This window comes from Oncorhynchus tshawytscha, linkage group LG06 (genome assembly GCF_018296145.1).
Source record: "Oncorhynchus tshawytscha isolate Ot180627B linkage group LG06, Otsh_v2.0, whole genome shotgun sequence".
NCBI lineage: Eukaryota > Metazoa > Chordata > Actinopteri > Salmoniformes > Salmonidae > Oncorhynchus > Oncorhynchus tshawytscha.
In genome coordinates, this window is record NC_056434.1 from 43,864,592 (window position 1) to 43,880,308 (window position 15,717).

Below are 15,717 nucleotides of genomic sequence, written 5' to 3' on the forward strand. Positions count from 1 at the left end.
GTATTTTATATTGAATGTAAACAGTGTTTTTTTGCTTCAATAGAGTGATCAGGGATGTGTTAGTATAGTTTTCCTTCACAGAAAATACATTAAGTGTGACACATTCGGCAGAAATATGTGCAACGCTCATTGGCTGGCAGCCACAGAAGTAAATGAGCTAACAATTAAAAAGCAAGGGCTTTTTTGCTAAATCGATGCATGGCTATCATATTTCTAATGTTTATCATAAAAAGTGTTTTGCTTAAAGTTAATCTTGCATTTTACCAGGTGTCTGGCAACACTGAGAAAAGTACCGGAGAAAAATAGCTACACCTCAGTCAGAGCGCTGTCTGCTGGTATAATGCCAGTTCATGTTCTCATCTCAGTGGAGAAGTGCAACCGAAGCATGAAATTAGTCTAATGCTGAGCAGAAATTACAATAACTAGTATTTTACATCCCAGCAAGATAATTTTGCGTTTTATATTTTTTTCCTGCGTGAAAAACGCAGAATTCTGCATGAACGCGACCCCTAAATTGAATTAGCTAATTAATCTAAGTAAGTGGCTGAATTAACAAGGTGACGGGGCATCATATTGTGTTAGCTTTCTGGATGAGTTATTTGTACAGCTGCCACTATCTTGAATTGCTTACGTTTTTCCTCCTCTCAGCCTGTCTGCTCCTCCCCAATCTTCTCAGAGCAGGCAGGCCCATTGCGACTCCAGACAGACACAACTTGTAGCCTACACATGCAGCTCCAGAGCCAAACAAGCATGCGTCCAAACCTTGTTAATTTGCACAATGTCTCTCGTTCACATTCGCATGTAAATGTCCAAACTCACCAAAAATGACATTTGGTAGCTCCTACCTATATAGAGTATTTATACATTTATGAGCTGGATTGCCTGTCTTTACAATTAGTTCATTTTTGTTTGCTCTCGTTAGCATACTTAGCTAGCAGCCTCCATTGAAATGTGCTATTACTTGTGCTCATTTTTGTTAGCGTTCTGTTAATAGATGCCCAATTGGCTTTTTTTCTCATTTTCTTTGACGACCCCTTGTCTGCTAAGCCGGTAATACCGTATATCCAAGTATGAGAGAAGGACAATATGACGATAAGAAAATCTGGATACCGCCCAACCCTAGTTAGAGAGCACATTATGTTTGTAATGGGAATATTTATGATGAATACAGTGTATATCCAGTTAAGAGTTATCAATGCAACGTTCTGTTTGTGCAAGGTTGTTGGTCGCCAGACTTGTGAATTTTTCTCATATCAGTTGATAGTGTTTGATGTCAGACAGGGCCGAGGACACACTGATGATTTGTATAGGTGACAATCACTGTGTGATTCTGTAGCAATTGACAAAGTCACTGCCTGGTATTGTATGTGGTGTGGTGTGGTGAGGTAAGGATAGCTTATATTAAGCAGTGTAAGGTTGTGTGTGAGTGAGAGTTCAAGCTGTACACACTGGATTGTTATGATGGGCCTCCACAGCTCCTGTGGCAGCCAGGCAAATATGTGACTGAGGGTTGGACTGTAGTGATCCACTCTGTCTATCCATCCGCCTGTCTATCTGACGCACAGTGTGCCCCTTCCTCTCTACTCAACATAACGGTGTCTTTTTTACCTCAAGAAATGTAAGACATTTTTTCCTGAGAACGACTACATTTATTTTATTTAGTTGTGTAACAGTTTCAACAATATGTTGTTGTCAGATATCCATCAAGGTAGATTATCCCGTACTTATACCATGCACTGTTGAACACTCGTTTCTGATTGGCATTCTAGAGCATGCATTATTTAAGTGATAATGCCAGCGAAGCCGGTGTTTGAAAGATATATTGGCACGGATGTTGTTAGCAAACCGTGCTAATATATCCTCCAAACAGCGGCTTCAAGGGCATTATCACTTTTATGTAAAGGGTTACCAACATATTCAAAAAATGATTTACATATTCTCATTAAAAACATTATTTTGATTATTTTATTCATACTATTTCATCCTTCCACAAGATATAGTCCTGACGCAAATCTAGAGTTCCTACCCAAGCCGGCTGATTGTTCATTCTATCGGTTCGGTTGCCAGAGACACGACCCAGTCGTTCGTTTTAAATGTTCCATTGCCATACTGGCTGACAACATTCTTATCCCTTGCTTCCTAGCTAGCCAACTACGGCTAACTTATTATTATTTATTTTTTTCACCTTTATTTAACCAGGTAGGCAAGTTGAGAACAAGTTCTCATTTACAATTGCGACCTGGCCAAGATAAAGCAAAGCAGTTCGACACACACAACGACACAGAGTTACACATGGAGTAAAACAAACATATAGTCAATAATACAGTACAAACAAGTCTATATACGATGTGAGCAAATGAGGTGAGATAAGGGAGGTAAAGGCAAAAAAAGGCCATGGTGGCAAAGTAAATACAATATAGCAAGTAAAACACTGGAATGGTAGATTTGCAGTGGAAGAATGTGCAAAGTAGAAATAAAAATAATGGGGTGCAAAGGAGCAAAATAAATAAATACATACAGTAAATACAGTAGGGAAAGAGGTAGTTGTTTGAGCTAAATTATAGATGGGCTATGTACAGGTGCAGTAATCTGTGAGCTGCTCTGACAGCTGGTGCTTAAAGCTAGTGAGGGAGATAAGTGTTTCCCGTTTCAGAGATTTTTGTAGTTTGTTCCAGTCATTGTCAGCAGAGAACGGGAAGGAGAGGTGGCCAAAGAAATAATTGGTTTTGGGGGTGACTAGAGAGATATACTTGCTGGAGCGTGTGCTACAGGTGGGTGATGCTATGGTGACCAGCGAGCTGAGATAAGGGGGGACTTTACCTAGCAGGGTCTTGTAGATGACATGGAGCCAGTGGGTTTGATGAGGAGTATGAAGCGAGGGCCAGCCAACGAGAGCATACAGGTCGCAATGGTGGGTAGTATATGGGGCTTTGGTGACAAAACGGATGGCACTGTGATAGACTGCATCCAATTTGTTGAGTAGGGTATTGGAGGTTATTTTGTAAATGACATCGCCGAAGTCGAGGATTGGTAGGATGGTCAGTTTTACAAGGGTATGTTTGGCAGCATGAGTGAAGGATGCTTTGTTGCGAAATAGGAAGCCAATTCTAGATTTAACTTTGGATTGGAGTTGTTTGATGTGGGTCTGGAAGGAGCGTTTACAGTCTAACCAGACACCTAAGTATTTGTAGTTGTCCACGTATTCTAAGTCAGAGCCGTCCAGAGTAGTGATGTTGGACAGGCGGGCAGGTGCAGGCAGCGATCGGTTAATAAAGAGCATGCATTTAGTTTTACTTGTATTTAAGAGCAATTGGAGGCCATGGAAGGAGAGTTGTATGGCATTGAAGTTTGCCTGGAGGGTTGTTAACACAGTGTCCAAAGAAGTTCCAAAAGTATACAGAATGGTGTCGTCTGCATAGAGGTGGATCAGAGACTCACCAGCAACTTACAGTCACGTCAACCAGTGAGCCAGAATAACAACAAAGTAGCTGCATTTGCATTTGTTTAAGCTGTTTTCTAGTGCTATATATTTGGATACATCCATAACAATGAGCGAATGATGCACGATTTCGCCTGGCATAGAACATGTTCTCTCTCGTCAGGACATTGTTCAGAGGAGCTAGTCAACAACACCGCTAACACCATCACTTCAAACTGAAGCTGGAAAGACTGCAAACTAGCTGCACTTCGTTTCTTTTTTACCAGTTTTCCATAGATTTTTCTTTGTATATATCCATAAAATTAATGCCAATTCACGATTTGGACAGGCTAAGAAAAGCTGCCTACCGACATGTTAATTTCCATGTGACCGTTGGAGATTGAATTTGAATATTGAAACAAGGTTGCAAATGTCGGAGAGACAGATAGCAAGGTTTATACAAATCTCCCCTGTTGAAAACTAAATGGTAGCCTAAAAGAAATGTGAGATAATATCTTGATGCTTTGTGGAGATTAAGTTTATAAATTGCCTGGTTAGGCTGATGAGACAGTGGTTTGTGCAGTCAGATGGAACAGAGTAAATCGGCATTTTAACTCAGATTTAGCTGGTGGTTAACTTGTGGAATAGACACCGTCTGGAGTGCAGTTGTAACCAATCAGCATTCAAGATTAGACCCACCCGTTGTATAATTCCCTATAACGCACCAAATCAAATCAAATCAAATTTTATTTGTCACATGCACATGGTTAGCAGATGTTAATGCGAGTGTAGCAAAATGCTTGTGCTTCTAGTTCCGACAATGCAGTAATAACGAACAAGTAATCTACCTAACAATTCCAAAAAACTACTGTCTTATACACAGTGTAAGGGGATAAAGAATATGTACATAAGGATATATGAATGAGTGATGGTACAGAGCAGCATAGGCAAGATACAGTAGATGATATCGAGTACAGTATATACATATGAGATGAGTATGTAAACCAAGTGGCATAGTTAAAGTGGCTAGTGATACATGTATTACATAAGGATGCAGTCGATGGTATAGAGTACAGTATCTACGTATGCATATGAGATGAATAATGTAGGGTAAGTAACATTATATAAGGTAGCATTGTTTAAAGTGGCTAGTGATATATTTACATCATTTCCCATCAATTCCCATTATTAAAGTGGCTGGAGTAGAGTCAGTGTCATTGACAGTGGTTGGCAGTAGCCACTCAATGTTAGTGGTGGCTGTTTAACAGTCTGATGGCCTTGAGATAGAAGCTGTTTTTCAGTCTCTCGGTCCCAGCTTTGATGCACCTGTACTGACCTCGCCTTCTGGATGACAGCGGGGTGAACAGGCAGTGGCTCGGGTGGTTGATGTCCTTGATGATCTTTATGGCCTTCCTGTAGCATCGGGTGGTGTAGGTGTCCTGGAGGGCAGGTAGTTTGCCCCGGTGATGCGTTGTGCAGACCTCACTACCCTCTGGAGAGCCTTACGGTTGAGGGCGGTGCAGTTGCCATACCAGGCGGTGATACAGCCCGCCAGGATGCTCTCGATTGTGCATCTGTAGAAGTTTGTGAGTGCTTTTGGTGACAAGCCGAATTTCTTCAGCCTCCTGAGGTTGAAGAGGGCGCTGCTGCGCCTTCCTCACGATGCTGTCTGTGTGAGTGGACCAATTCAGTTTGTCTGTGATGTGTATGCCGAGGAACTTAAAACTTGCTACCCTCTCCGCTACTGTTCCATCGATGTGGATGGGGGGGTGTTCCCTCTTCTGTTTCCTGAAGTCCACAATCATCTCCTTAGTTTTGTGGACGTTGAGTGTGAGGTTATTTTCCTGACACCACACTACGAGGGCCCTCACCTCCTCCCTGTAGGCCGTCTCGTCGTTGTTGGTAATCAAGCCTACCACTGTTGTGTCGTCCGCAAACTTGATGACCATATAGTTTAATCTTACATGTTCTATGTTTGAGCTGCTTTTGAAAAAAAAAAATCTAATTGAAAACATTTGGCATTATTTAATTTGATTTTCACAATAGCAAGCTAGGACTGATGGTTTGGTTAGCTAAACAAGCAAGTCTGTTTGTTTGGTTACAAAGGCAGCTACTGTACAGTTGAAGTCGGAAGTTTAAATATAATTAGGTTGGAGTCATTAAAACTCGTTTTTCAACCACTCCACACATTTCTTGTTAACAAACTATAGTCTGTCAAGTCGGTTAGGACATGTACTTTGTGCATGACACAAGTAATTTTTCCATCAATTGTTTACAGACAGATTATTTCACTTAAAATGTATCACAATTCCAGTGGGTCAGAAGTTTACATACACTAAGTTGACTGTGCCTTTAAACAGCTTGGAAAATTCCAGAACATGATGTCATGGCTTTAGAAGCTTCTGAAAGGCTAATTGACATCATTTGAGTCAATTGGAGGTGTACCTGTGGATGTATTTCAAGGCCCACCTTCAAACTCAGTCCCTCTTTGCTTGACATCATGGGAAAATCAAAATAAGTCAGCCAAGACCTCAGGAAAAAATTGTAGACCTCCACAAGTCTGGTTCATCCTTGGGAACAATTTCCAAACGCCTGAAAGTACCACGTTCATCTGTACAAACAATAGTACGCAAGTATAAACACCATGGGACCACGCAGCCGTCATACCGCTCAGGAAGGAGACGCGTTCTGTCTCCTAGAGATGAACGTACTTTGGTGCGGAAAGTGCAAATCAATCCCAGAACAACAGGAAAGGACCTTGTGAAGATGCTGGAGGAAACAGGAACAAAAGTATCTGTAGCCACAGTAAAACGAGTCCTAAATGGACATAACCTGAAAGGCCCCTCAGCAAGGAAGAAGGCACTGCTCCAAAACAACAATAAAAAAGCCATTCTACGGTTTGCAACTGCACATGGGGACAAAGATTGTACTTTTTGGAGAAATGTCCTCTGGTCTGATGAAACAAAAATAGAACTGTTTGGCCATAATGACCATCGTTATGTTTGAAGGAAAAAGGGGGAGTCTTGCAGGCCGAAGAACACCATCCCAACCGTGAAGCACGGGGGGTGGCAGCATCATGTTGTGGGGGTGCTTTGCTGCAGGAGGGGCTCGTGCACTTCAAAACATATGTGGATATATTGAAGCAACACCCCAAGACATAAGTCAGGAAGTTAAAGCTTGGTCGCAAATGGGTCTTCCAAATGGACAATGACCCCAAACATACTTCCAAAGTTGGGGCAAAATGGCTTAAGGACAACAAAGTCAAGGTATTGGAGTGGCCATCACAAAGCCCTGACCTCAATCCTATAAAACATTTGTGGGCAGAACTTAAAAGGCGTGTGCGAGCAAGGATGCCTACGAACCTGACTCAGTTACACCAGCTCTGTCAGGAGGAATGTGCCAAAATTCACCCAACTTATTGTGGGAAGCTTGTGGAAGGCTACCCAAAACGTTTGACCCAAGTTAAACAATTTAAAGGCAATGCTACCAAATACTAATTGAGTGTATATAAACTTCTGACCCACTGGGAATGTGATGAAATAAATAAAAGCTGAAATAAATCACTCTCTACTATTATTCTTACATTTCACATTCTTAAAATAAAGTGGTGATCCTAACTGACCTAAGACAAGGAATTTTTACTAGGATTAAATGTCAGGAATTGTGAAAAACTGAGTTTAAATGTATTTGGCTAAGGTGTATGTAAGCTTCTGTCTTCAAATGTAGCTATCTAGTAAACTTGCTAGCTACTTCAATGGAGGTTGAGCACATACCTTCTTGCAAGTGAACACATTTCTAGCGTCAAATGTGTTCAATTATAGCCATGGTATAAAAGGGATAATCAACTCTGGGAAATAATGCAACTCCGTGGAAGGTTAGTTCCACTCAGCTAGCACATCATGGAACACACCTTCCACGTCGTTCATTATTTTCCATAGATCGTTGATTATCCTTTACATAGAAGGTCATTGTCTGGGAATGGAAAAATGGAATGTACCTATTCATACAGTACTCCAGTCTACACACATATTTGATCAGAATGACCCTCATGGCATCCCTCATGTGGATCCAATTAATGTTATATTTTTCATCTCTATGGAATTTTAAACCATGTTTTCAAAATAAGCCTCCCATGCATGCTCCCATTGTGAAACCAGAGGCATACATCTGGCCATTGTGGGGAATGTAAGTTGAATGTAAGTTGTGTTGCTCCACAAGCATCCTTTGTCATGGGGTGTTTTAATTAGCCCAATCCAGCAGTGGGGAAGAGAGGGAGGCTTATGGTGGGTTAGCTTGGGGCACAGAACCATCTGTAGGCAGCCTTCACTAGCACTCAGAGAGATGGATGGAACAGTGATGGGGCCAGTGGGCCACAGACCCCCGGAGATCCTGCCTCCAAGCCCTATCAGCATGGGGAAGGTAGTAAACTGGAAGATACCAGACAACATCAGATGCAGCCAGGACATTTGTTGGATTAGAGTTCACAGGGAAATGTTGTGGAAAAACTCAAATCCATTAACTATTATGTTGACTTATAACTCACGCAATTGTTCTTGAAGGGAATTTCAATCAGTGTTTACCTATTTAACTATTTTATGTGTTTGTGACTATTGCTTTGATACTGATAACTAAACTAACAGGTTTTACACACCAACCTTGAAACCCTTGGACTTTGTAACTGACAACCAATGAATCAACATCACTGATGCCCTCCTATCTCTATCTTTCTCTCTCTTGCTCTCTCTCTCCTCCCCCACTCCTCCCCCAGGTATCGGCCCAGTGTTAGGTCTCATCTTCATCCCTGTGATTGGCTCAGCCAGTGACCACTGCAACAGCAGCTATGGCCGCCGTCGGCCCTTCATCTGGCTGCTGTCCCTGGGTGTCCTCCTAGCCCTCCTCATCATCCCCCATGCCGACCTGCTGGCTGCCTACTTCACCTGGGGCGGACGCACCCTAGAAGTGGCCTTCCTCATCCTCGGTGTGGGCCTGCTTGACTTCTGTGGCCAGGTGTGCTTCACGCCGCTAGAGGCGCTCCTCTCGGACCTGTACCGCGACGAGGAGGACTGCAACCAGGCCTTCGCCATGTTCTCCTTCATGGTTAGCCTCGGGGGCTGCGTGGGCTACCTGCTGCCTGCGCTGGACTGGAGCCGGGGCCTGCTGTCGGTCTACCTGGGCGGCCAGGCAGAGTGCCTCTTCTTCATGCTCATCCTCATCTTCGTGATCAGCGTGCTGATCACCATGAAGGTGTCGGAGGAGCCACCGTGTGCTGGTGTGGCGGCCCTGGAGCCAGCTCCTCTCCTAGAGGCGGGCCGCTGCGGCATTCCACGCTCCTGCTGCTACCTGCTCAAATGCAAACTGCGGCTGCTCAAGTCGGGCCCGCTGCTATGCCTGCTGAGGACGTTCTGGTCCATGACGCCAGCCATCTACCGCAGCTACTGCCACGTGCCCCAGGTAATGAGGCAGCTGTGCGTGGCCCAGCTCTGCAGCTGGATGGCCGTCATGTCCTTTATGCTCTTCTACACAGACTTTGTGGGGGAGGGGCTGTACGAGGGCGTGCCCAGTGCCGCTCCCGGAACCGCCTCCAGGCAGCGCTACGACGACGGTGAGTTGTCTTTCTTCTCTGTGGATATACTGTGTGATCTATCACTTACTTTGGCGGATTGCCTCTTCATCTCTCATGTAGACAATATTTGATATTATCACATACATACTTTGGCTGGGCAAGCTCTGCTTCATTATATCCTTGATATTTGATGTATTCACAATCAGAGAACCCAAAGTTCTCAAACGGCCACGTCCAATAGAGTGATTTTGTATAGAGAAAGTTAGAATCCTCCCCCAACCTACTAGTGAGGCCTCAAAGTGCAGACAGCCCCAGTCCAGTTCACCCTGCCACTCCTGTCCTCAGTCCGCACCTTCACCACCACCACCTGGCCACTCAGCTGCTTTGCCGGCTTGGACAGCTCCCTCCACCACAGCTGGGCCGGATGCATGCACATTCCAATGGCACAGGTGGGAGGTAGTCAGGCAGAGGAGCAAGCTTCGGTGTTGCCATAATATTACCTAGAGTTTCCAGTCACTGTACCTTTCTCCCTGGTAATAAAGTGTGCATTAAGAATCATTAAGAGTCTGGTTCCTAATCCCCTAGAATATTGCATAGCTTTATTGGATGAGGAGAAGATGATCAGTGTAAAAGAAGACCTTCAAACTTCAAACTGCGTTGAATCCGACTGACATAATACCCCAGACTCACAGCAGAAAAACAGAGATAAGAGAGACAAAGTGAGAGAAAAACTAATGGTGAGAGGGACAAAAGGAAACCTTCTTCTCCCACACTGAGAAGTTTCCCAGGTCTGTAGTGTAGCTCTGCAAGGCTTCCTGCTTCTCCCCCACCCTCATCCCTCCCACCCACCCCCATCCCTCCCTCCCATGCCTGCAGGACAAGGAGGAATGTCACACTCACAGTGCATTAATGTCAAACAATCAGTGTACAAAGAGCATGTTCATTCAGGTACAGGGCAGAGGCCAAGCACAAAAGTCTGAAGCCTGACATATTTATTTAAGTTATTTTAATTTTATTTATTGTATTTAAACTTTATTTAACTAGGCAAGTCAGTTAAGAACAAATTCTTATTTACAATGATGGCCTAACAAAAGGCAAAAGGCCTCCTGCGGGGGCGGGGTCTGGGATTAAAAATATAAATAAATAAAATAAGAATATAGGACAAAACACACATCACGACAAGAGAGACAACACTGCATAAAGAGAGATCTAAGATGACAACATAGCATGGCAGCAACACATGAAAACAACATGGTAGCAACACAACATGGCAGCAGCACAACATGGTAGCAGCACAACATGAAAGCAGCACAAAACAGGCTACAAACATTATTGAGCACAGACAACAGCACAAAGGGCAAGAAGGTAGAGACAACAATACATCACACAGAGCAGCCACAACACAGTATTTACTACAACACCCTGTAATTGAGATTACCTTTTTCACCGCAATGTGGTTTATCCTCAGTGCAAATGTGATTGTATACCCTGAACTTCCAATGCTGGTTAAAGCTAGTCCACTATCTCATGCAGTGTTTGTAATGTGGGCTTGGTCCTTTGCTTTCAAACAGCTAGTCCATCCACATCCTTTCCCCATGTAATTTTAGCTGGCATGTTGCTGAACCTGTGTCCTATGCACTTAGGGGGGAATTCAAACCTTGAGTTATGTGTGCATAAATTAAACTCAATTCCCTTTTTATGCACTTTTCTCTCTACGCATATTATTTTCTGTTAACAATTGTTTTTTATTGGGTCACAAGGGCAATCCAACCATAAAACTAAAATGACACTTTTCCCCAATTTTTTTAATATAAATATATTGTTTCAAATTAAAATTAAAAACACGCACTACACTAGAATATACACAGCAAAGTCAATTTGCTAATACAACACCATCAAGTAAGAATTTTACATCACATCCAACAGTTTAGAGATTTCTGAGTCGGCTGCTTTGCATGTTTCCAGAGTGCTAGGACTGGCTTTATTCATACAAGCAGTGGATAATTCCAACATAATTACATCCTGAAAGTATGCCGGGGCGGCAGGGTAGACGAGTGGTTAGAGCGTTGGACTAGTAACCGAAAGGTTGCAAGTTCAATTCCCCAAGCTTACAAGGTACAAATCTGTTGTTTGCCCCTGAACAGGCCATTTAACCCACTGTTCCTAGGCCGTCATTGAAAATAAGAATTTGTTCTTAACTGACTTGCCTAGTTAAATAAAGGTAAAAATAAAAAATCCTTATATTATTCAGGTCATGTGGTGACAACTAGCGCTGAACAACATGTTTTTTGGCAGCAGTCAACCCAGCCAGCCAAACTTTTAGCTGTTTCTCATTCAGCTGCATACCTGTGTCATCGTTAAGCAACAGCGTAATTGGTTCAAGGGGTACAGTTTTATCAACCATGTCAGAGAGGATATACGACACTTTCCTCAAACTCATAAACCTCAGGACAATCCCATATCATATGTTTGTATGTACCAAGTGTATTGAGGTTACATAGGTCACAGTATGGGTCTGTTTTGCATGAAATCTTACAAGTGGTGTCCAGTACGATCTATGACAAAGTTTCAAATGAATGAATTGCTGGTTTGGGTTCTTTGATGAGTGAAATATATTCTCCCAGACATTCTCCCAATCAATAGCCTCATCATCAACAGCCAAATCATCTACCCATGCTTTAACCATTGAGAGATCTTTCTGCTTTAATCGTTGTAAGAAGATGAGAAGAAATAGCAGACACAAAACCTCTGGACTGGAATGTAAAAATCCACTCTATCACCGGGTGCCTTCCCACACCCCATGGAACCCCACAGGCACATAGCGCTGACTGTAGTCTTAAGAATATAGAAAGAATGACGGCCCTTGCAAATCAAAACGAAGACAACGTTCCTGAAAACAAAGAAGACCCTTTGAGTTGCCTAGTTAAATAAAGGTTAAATAAATCAAATAAATCCAAATATATCCCCTAGATTATTGACCCCTTTTGCAGACCAGGCTCTAGACTCTGACGGTTTATTCCAGGAAGTGATAGCCTTGTTATGCCATAGAGGGGTATGGAGATGCCATTTCCAGGAAACACCTACACACTTCTCAACCTTCCTAAAATTCTCTATTGTGTTAGAAATGATAGGACCAAAATACAGCATGCATTTCCTATTAGATATGCCAGACAATAACACATCCTGCAATCTAGTAGGTGAAACAAGTTCTCCCTCAATAGTTCTCCAAGAGACTGATGTAGGCTGATCTAGGTTGGTGGTAAATACAAACATTTGCAAGTCCACCAATTACACTTCTGTCGTTGTAACACCTCAAACCTAATATTTGGATGTTTGCCATTCCAAAGGTATGTATGTATATGTTTATCAATCATTCCCCAATAGCCTACTGGTGGAGGGAGTGGGATCATCAGGCTCAGGAAACTAATACGTGTCAACACGTTAATCTTTATGGAAGCGATCCTAATTTGTAAAGAAGCAGGCAACTTCTCCCAAACTGTTAAATCTCGTTCAACCTCCTTGTAAATTCTCTCATAATTACACTTCACCAGACCATGCAGAGATGTCTCTACGCATATTCTGACTATTAATTTAAGCATGGGCAAACGCCAGTATCAGCCATATGTTTAGGCTACTACATGATACTCAAATTTCCCCTATACCCACCATGATGTTGCTACAACCTAGCCTTTAAAATAAAGTTTACAATGTAGGTGCACACAGATCGAGTGAAGTGACACATTCAATACCGCCTTGCACACTCTTGCCTGCATGTAGCTGATATAGGGTGTAATCATTAGTTCAACAGTTGCAAACAAGAGTTTCTATTGTACAAATTCAGGTATTTTTATCCCTGTTTCGTTTGCTTCCGTTCAATAAATGTTTTTGCACAGAATCGGTGGAATGAATACACCTCTGATCACACACAAACAGTTCGCTTTCTTATCAGCCACATTGTATTCCTTCTCGCATCTATGCCCTTTCCTCCTCTCACCTTTTTCCTTTGTTTGTGGACTTCAATGAACAACATATCAGCTGTATGTGACCAGGTGAAAAAACCTTTCTAAGCCAAACCATATCAAAACCGCTGCACACAGCCTACATCGTTGTCCCCATATTAGCTATAGTAATGTCCTAGTCAACATAGCTAATACAATCATGCAGTAACATTAGTGTATAGTCAGTAAGCAATTTAGCAGTTCACCGGCAGGCCCTGGTTGAAATAAATGTATAAAACCAAAAGTCCCCTTGACTTGGAAGAGTTCCAGTGTTGTGTTGGATAGTCATAACCTGTTCAACTTTTGTCTTTCTCTTTGAGTCAACTACTCACCACATTTTAGCTGTAGCTAATGCTTTCAGTAATATATTAATTCTCTGACAACATGTCAGTTCATGCTCCAAGAGTTCCGATAGGTTGGAGGACGTCCTCCGGAAGTTGTCATAATTACTGTGTAAGTCTTTGGAAGGGGGTGAGATCCAGGAAGGGACCAAAATCCTCCTTTATTGAAGTCAATGTACCAAGAGGAGGACTGAAGCTAGCTGTCCTCCGGCTACACCATGGTGCTATCTTACATGGTGCTGTTGAGGCTACTTTGTAGACCTTCATTGCAAAGCAGTGTGTTTTAATAAATTATTTGGTAACGTGAATATATTTAGTATAGTTGTATCTAAAAAGTATATTTTTAAATGTTTTAAACATTTTATTTTTATGAAATTCAATGAGAAGGATGGTCCTCCCCTTCCTCCTCTGAAGAGCCTCCACCAGTGTCAGCTATTGATAAGAGCTAGGTAAATTAGTAATCTGTTTGGAGAAAGGGATTGTAAATACACTTAGCAATTGTTTTAGATTATGTTTCCTTATGATCCCTGAGAACGAATGTGAAACCAGTCATATGGAAGCAAACTGAAAATCACATCAACAGGTCATGTATTATGGCCTCTACTCCACAGTGAAGTAAGCTATAAATAGCTGTGCCATTGTTCAGAATTGTAATTGTATGCCCTCATAATTTGCCGGGATGAAATTTGGAGACCCAAGCTATAGACTTCTGTAGTGCCAAACCTGCCGAGTTGATTTATGTGCTTTAGAATGTTTAGTTATATGCCTGGGCTTTTCTCAGTTTTATCTTACAATTTGTATCATGTTAAATATTAACCACTATCGGGAGCCACCGCCAGTAACCACATTTCATCCACAGCTTTTATGCGGGTAAAGTCATACCGTAATATAAAAATACAAGACAGCTGTGATGGAAACAGGAAGTCTTGGTAAAATGTTATAGATGCCAACAGATAATTTGTTCATTCAACATTATTAGGCTACAGATTTAAATCAGTTGTGATGAATTTCTCAGGGTGGTGAAAGGGCACGGTGATGAGCTTGATGCTGCTTTCCAATAAATATCTAGGGTCTTATTCTGGTGACGATGATCAATGATTGACTGCCGTTTGACAAATAAAAATATCCAGAATAATATCCAGAATAATATCATCAAGTAGACTAGCGCACCCGCACAGACTACCTGCACTGTATCTGTGAGCTGTTGGCTAGAGAGCAAGTGCCAAGACCAGAGTAGGCATATGTTATTTAGTGAAACATTTTTATGTAACAAGTTTAAAATGCTTTGAACTTTAGATTTTTAGTCATGGTTTATTGGCCATATACCACAAACCCCTAAAATGGCTTATTGCTATTATAAACAAGTTACCAACGTAATTAGAGCAGTAAAGATAAATGTTTTGTCATACCCGTGGTATACAGTCTGATATACCACGGCTGTCAGCCAATCAGCATTCAGCGCTCGAACCACCCAATTTATAATACAAAGCAAGCTCCAAAAGTATTGGGACCAATGTTCCCTCTCAGATGCGTGTGTGCGCAGTAGCCCCGAGACTACTGTGCTGAAGAAATACAGTATCAGTACATGGAGAGAAGCAGGAGATTGAACTTCACTCAACTTTCTAGAGTTTTCCCTGTTAGTTAACACTATCAAAGTTTCTCTTTACTGTGGCAATTGTGATGGAATCAACACAATATGAACCACTTTCAATGTACCATACTGAAACAAAACGAACTATGCAAGACTTAGTATGCAAAACTAGCGATACAATATATTTTGTTATAGGCAGAACACATCGGAGTAGGATTCTATTGCATTTACACACAACTTAGCCCATACTCTACACAGATCGGTGCAGCATAACCAATCAGAGCTGCAGTAGGCTTATATGCAAATAGACCATTGCTATATATGGATCTGTGCCATTGACTTTGAAGTAGACTGTGATGGTAGGCCTACATTATGATCAATAGCCACAGTAGCTTGCTTGGCCACTTAAAACAGTAACTTAAAGAGGGTACAGCCTCAGTGTTCACAGTAAACGCGCACTGGAAGTTGCACAGAAATTTCACAATGTTCACGTTTGCGCTCAGCAGACCTGAAATTTGCTCACAGACGCATTTTTTTTTTGAGGGAACATTGATTAGGACATTGACACATTTTTGTTGTTTTGGCTCTGTACTCCAGCACTTTCATTTTGAAATTAAACATGACTATGAGGTTAAAGTGCAGACTGTCAGCTTTAATTACAGCACTTTTTATACATAGCCCCTCCATTTTAGGGAACCAAAAGTATTGGTCAAAATGTACTTATGTGTATAAAGCAGTAAAGGTTTCATATTTGGTTCCATATTCCTAGTACACAATGACTACATTAAGCTTGTGACTGGATGCAT

The 15,717-nt window shown here is 42.0% G+C and overlaps 1 protein-coding gene across 2 annotated transcripts in view; it reads left to right on the plus strand.

Moving 5' to 3' along the window:
- Positions 1–15,717, plus strand: part of LOC112252582 (solute carrier family 45 member 3) — a 49,332-nt gene that overhangs the window by 28,208 nt on the left and 5,407 nt on the right. For both annotated transcript variants that reach the window (XM_024423923.2, XM_024423924.2), the window contains exon 3: positions 8,187–9,020. In XM_024423923.2, coding sequence (XP_024279691.1) covers positions 8,187–9,020 — 834 coding nt within the window. The remainder of the gene's footprint in view (positions 1–8,186; positions 9,021–15,717) is intronic.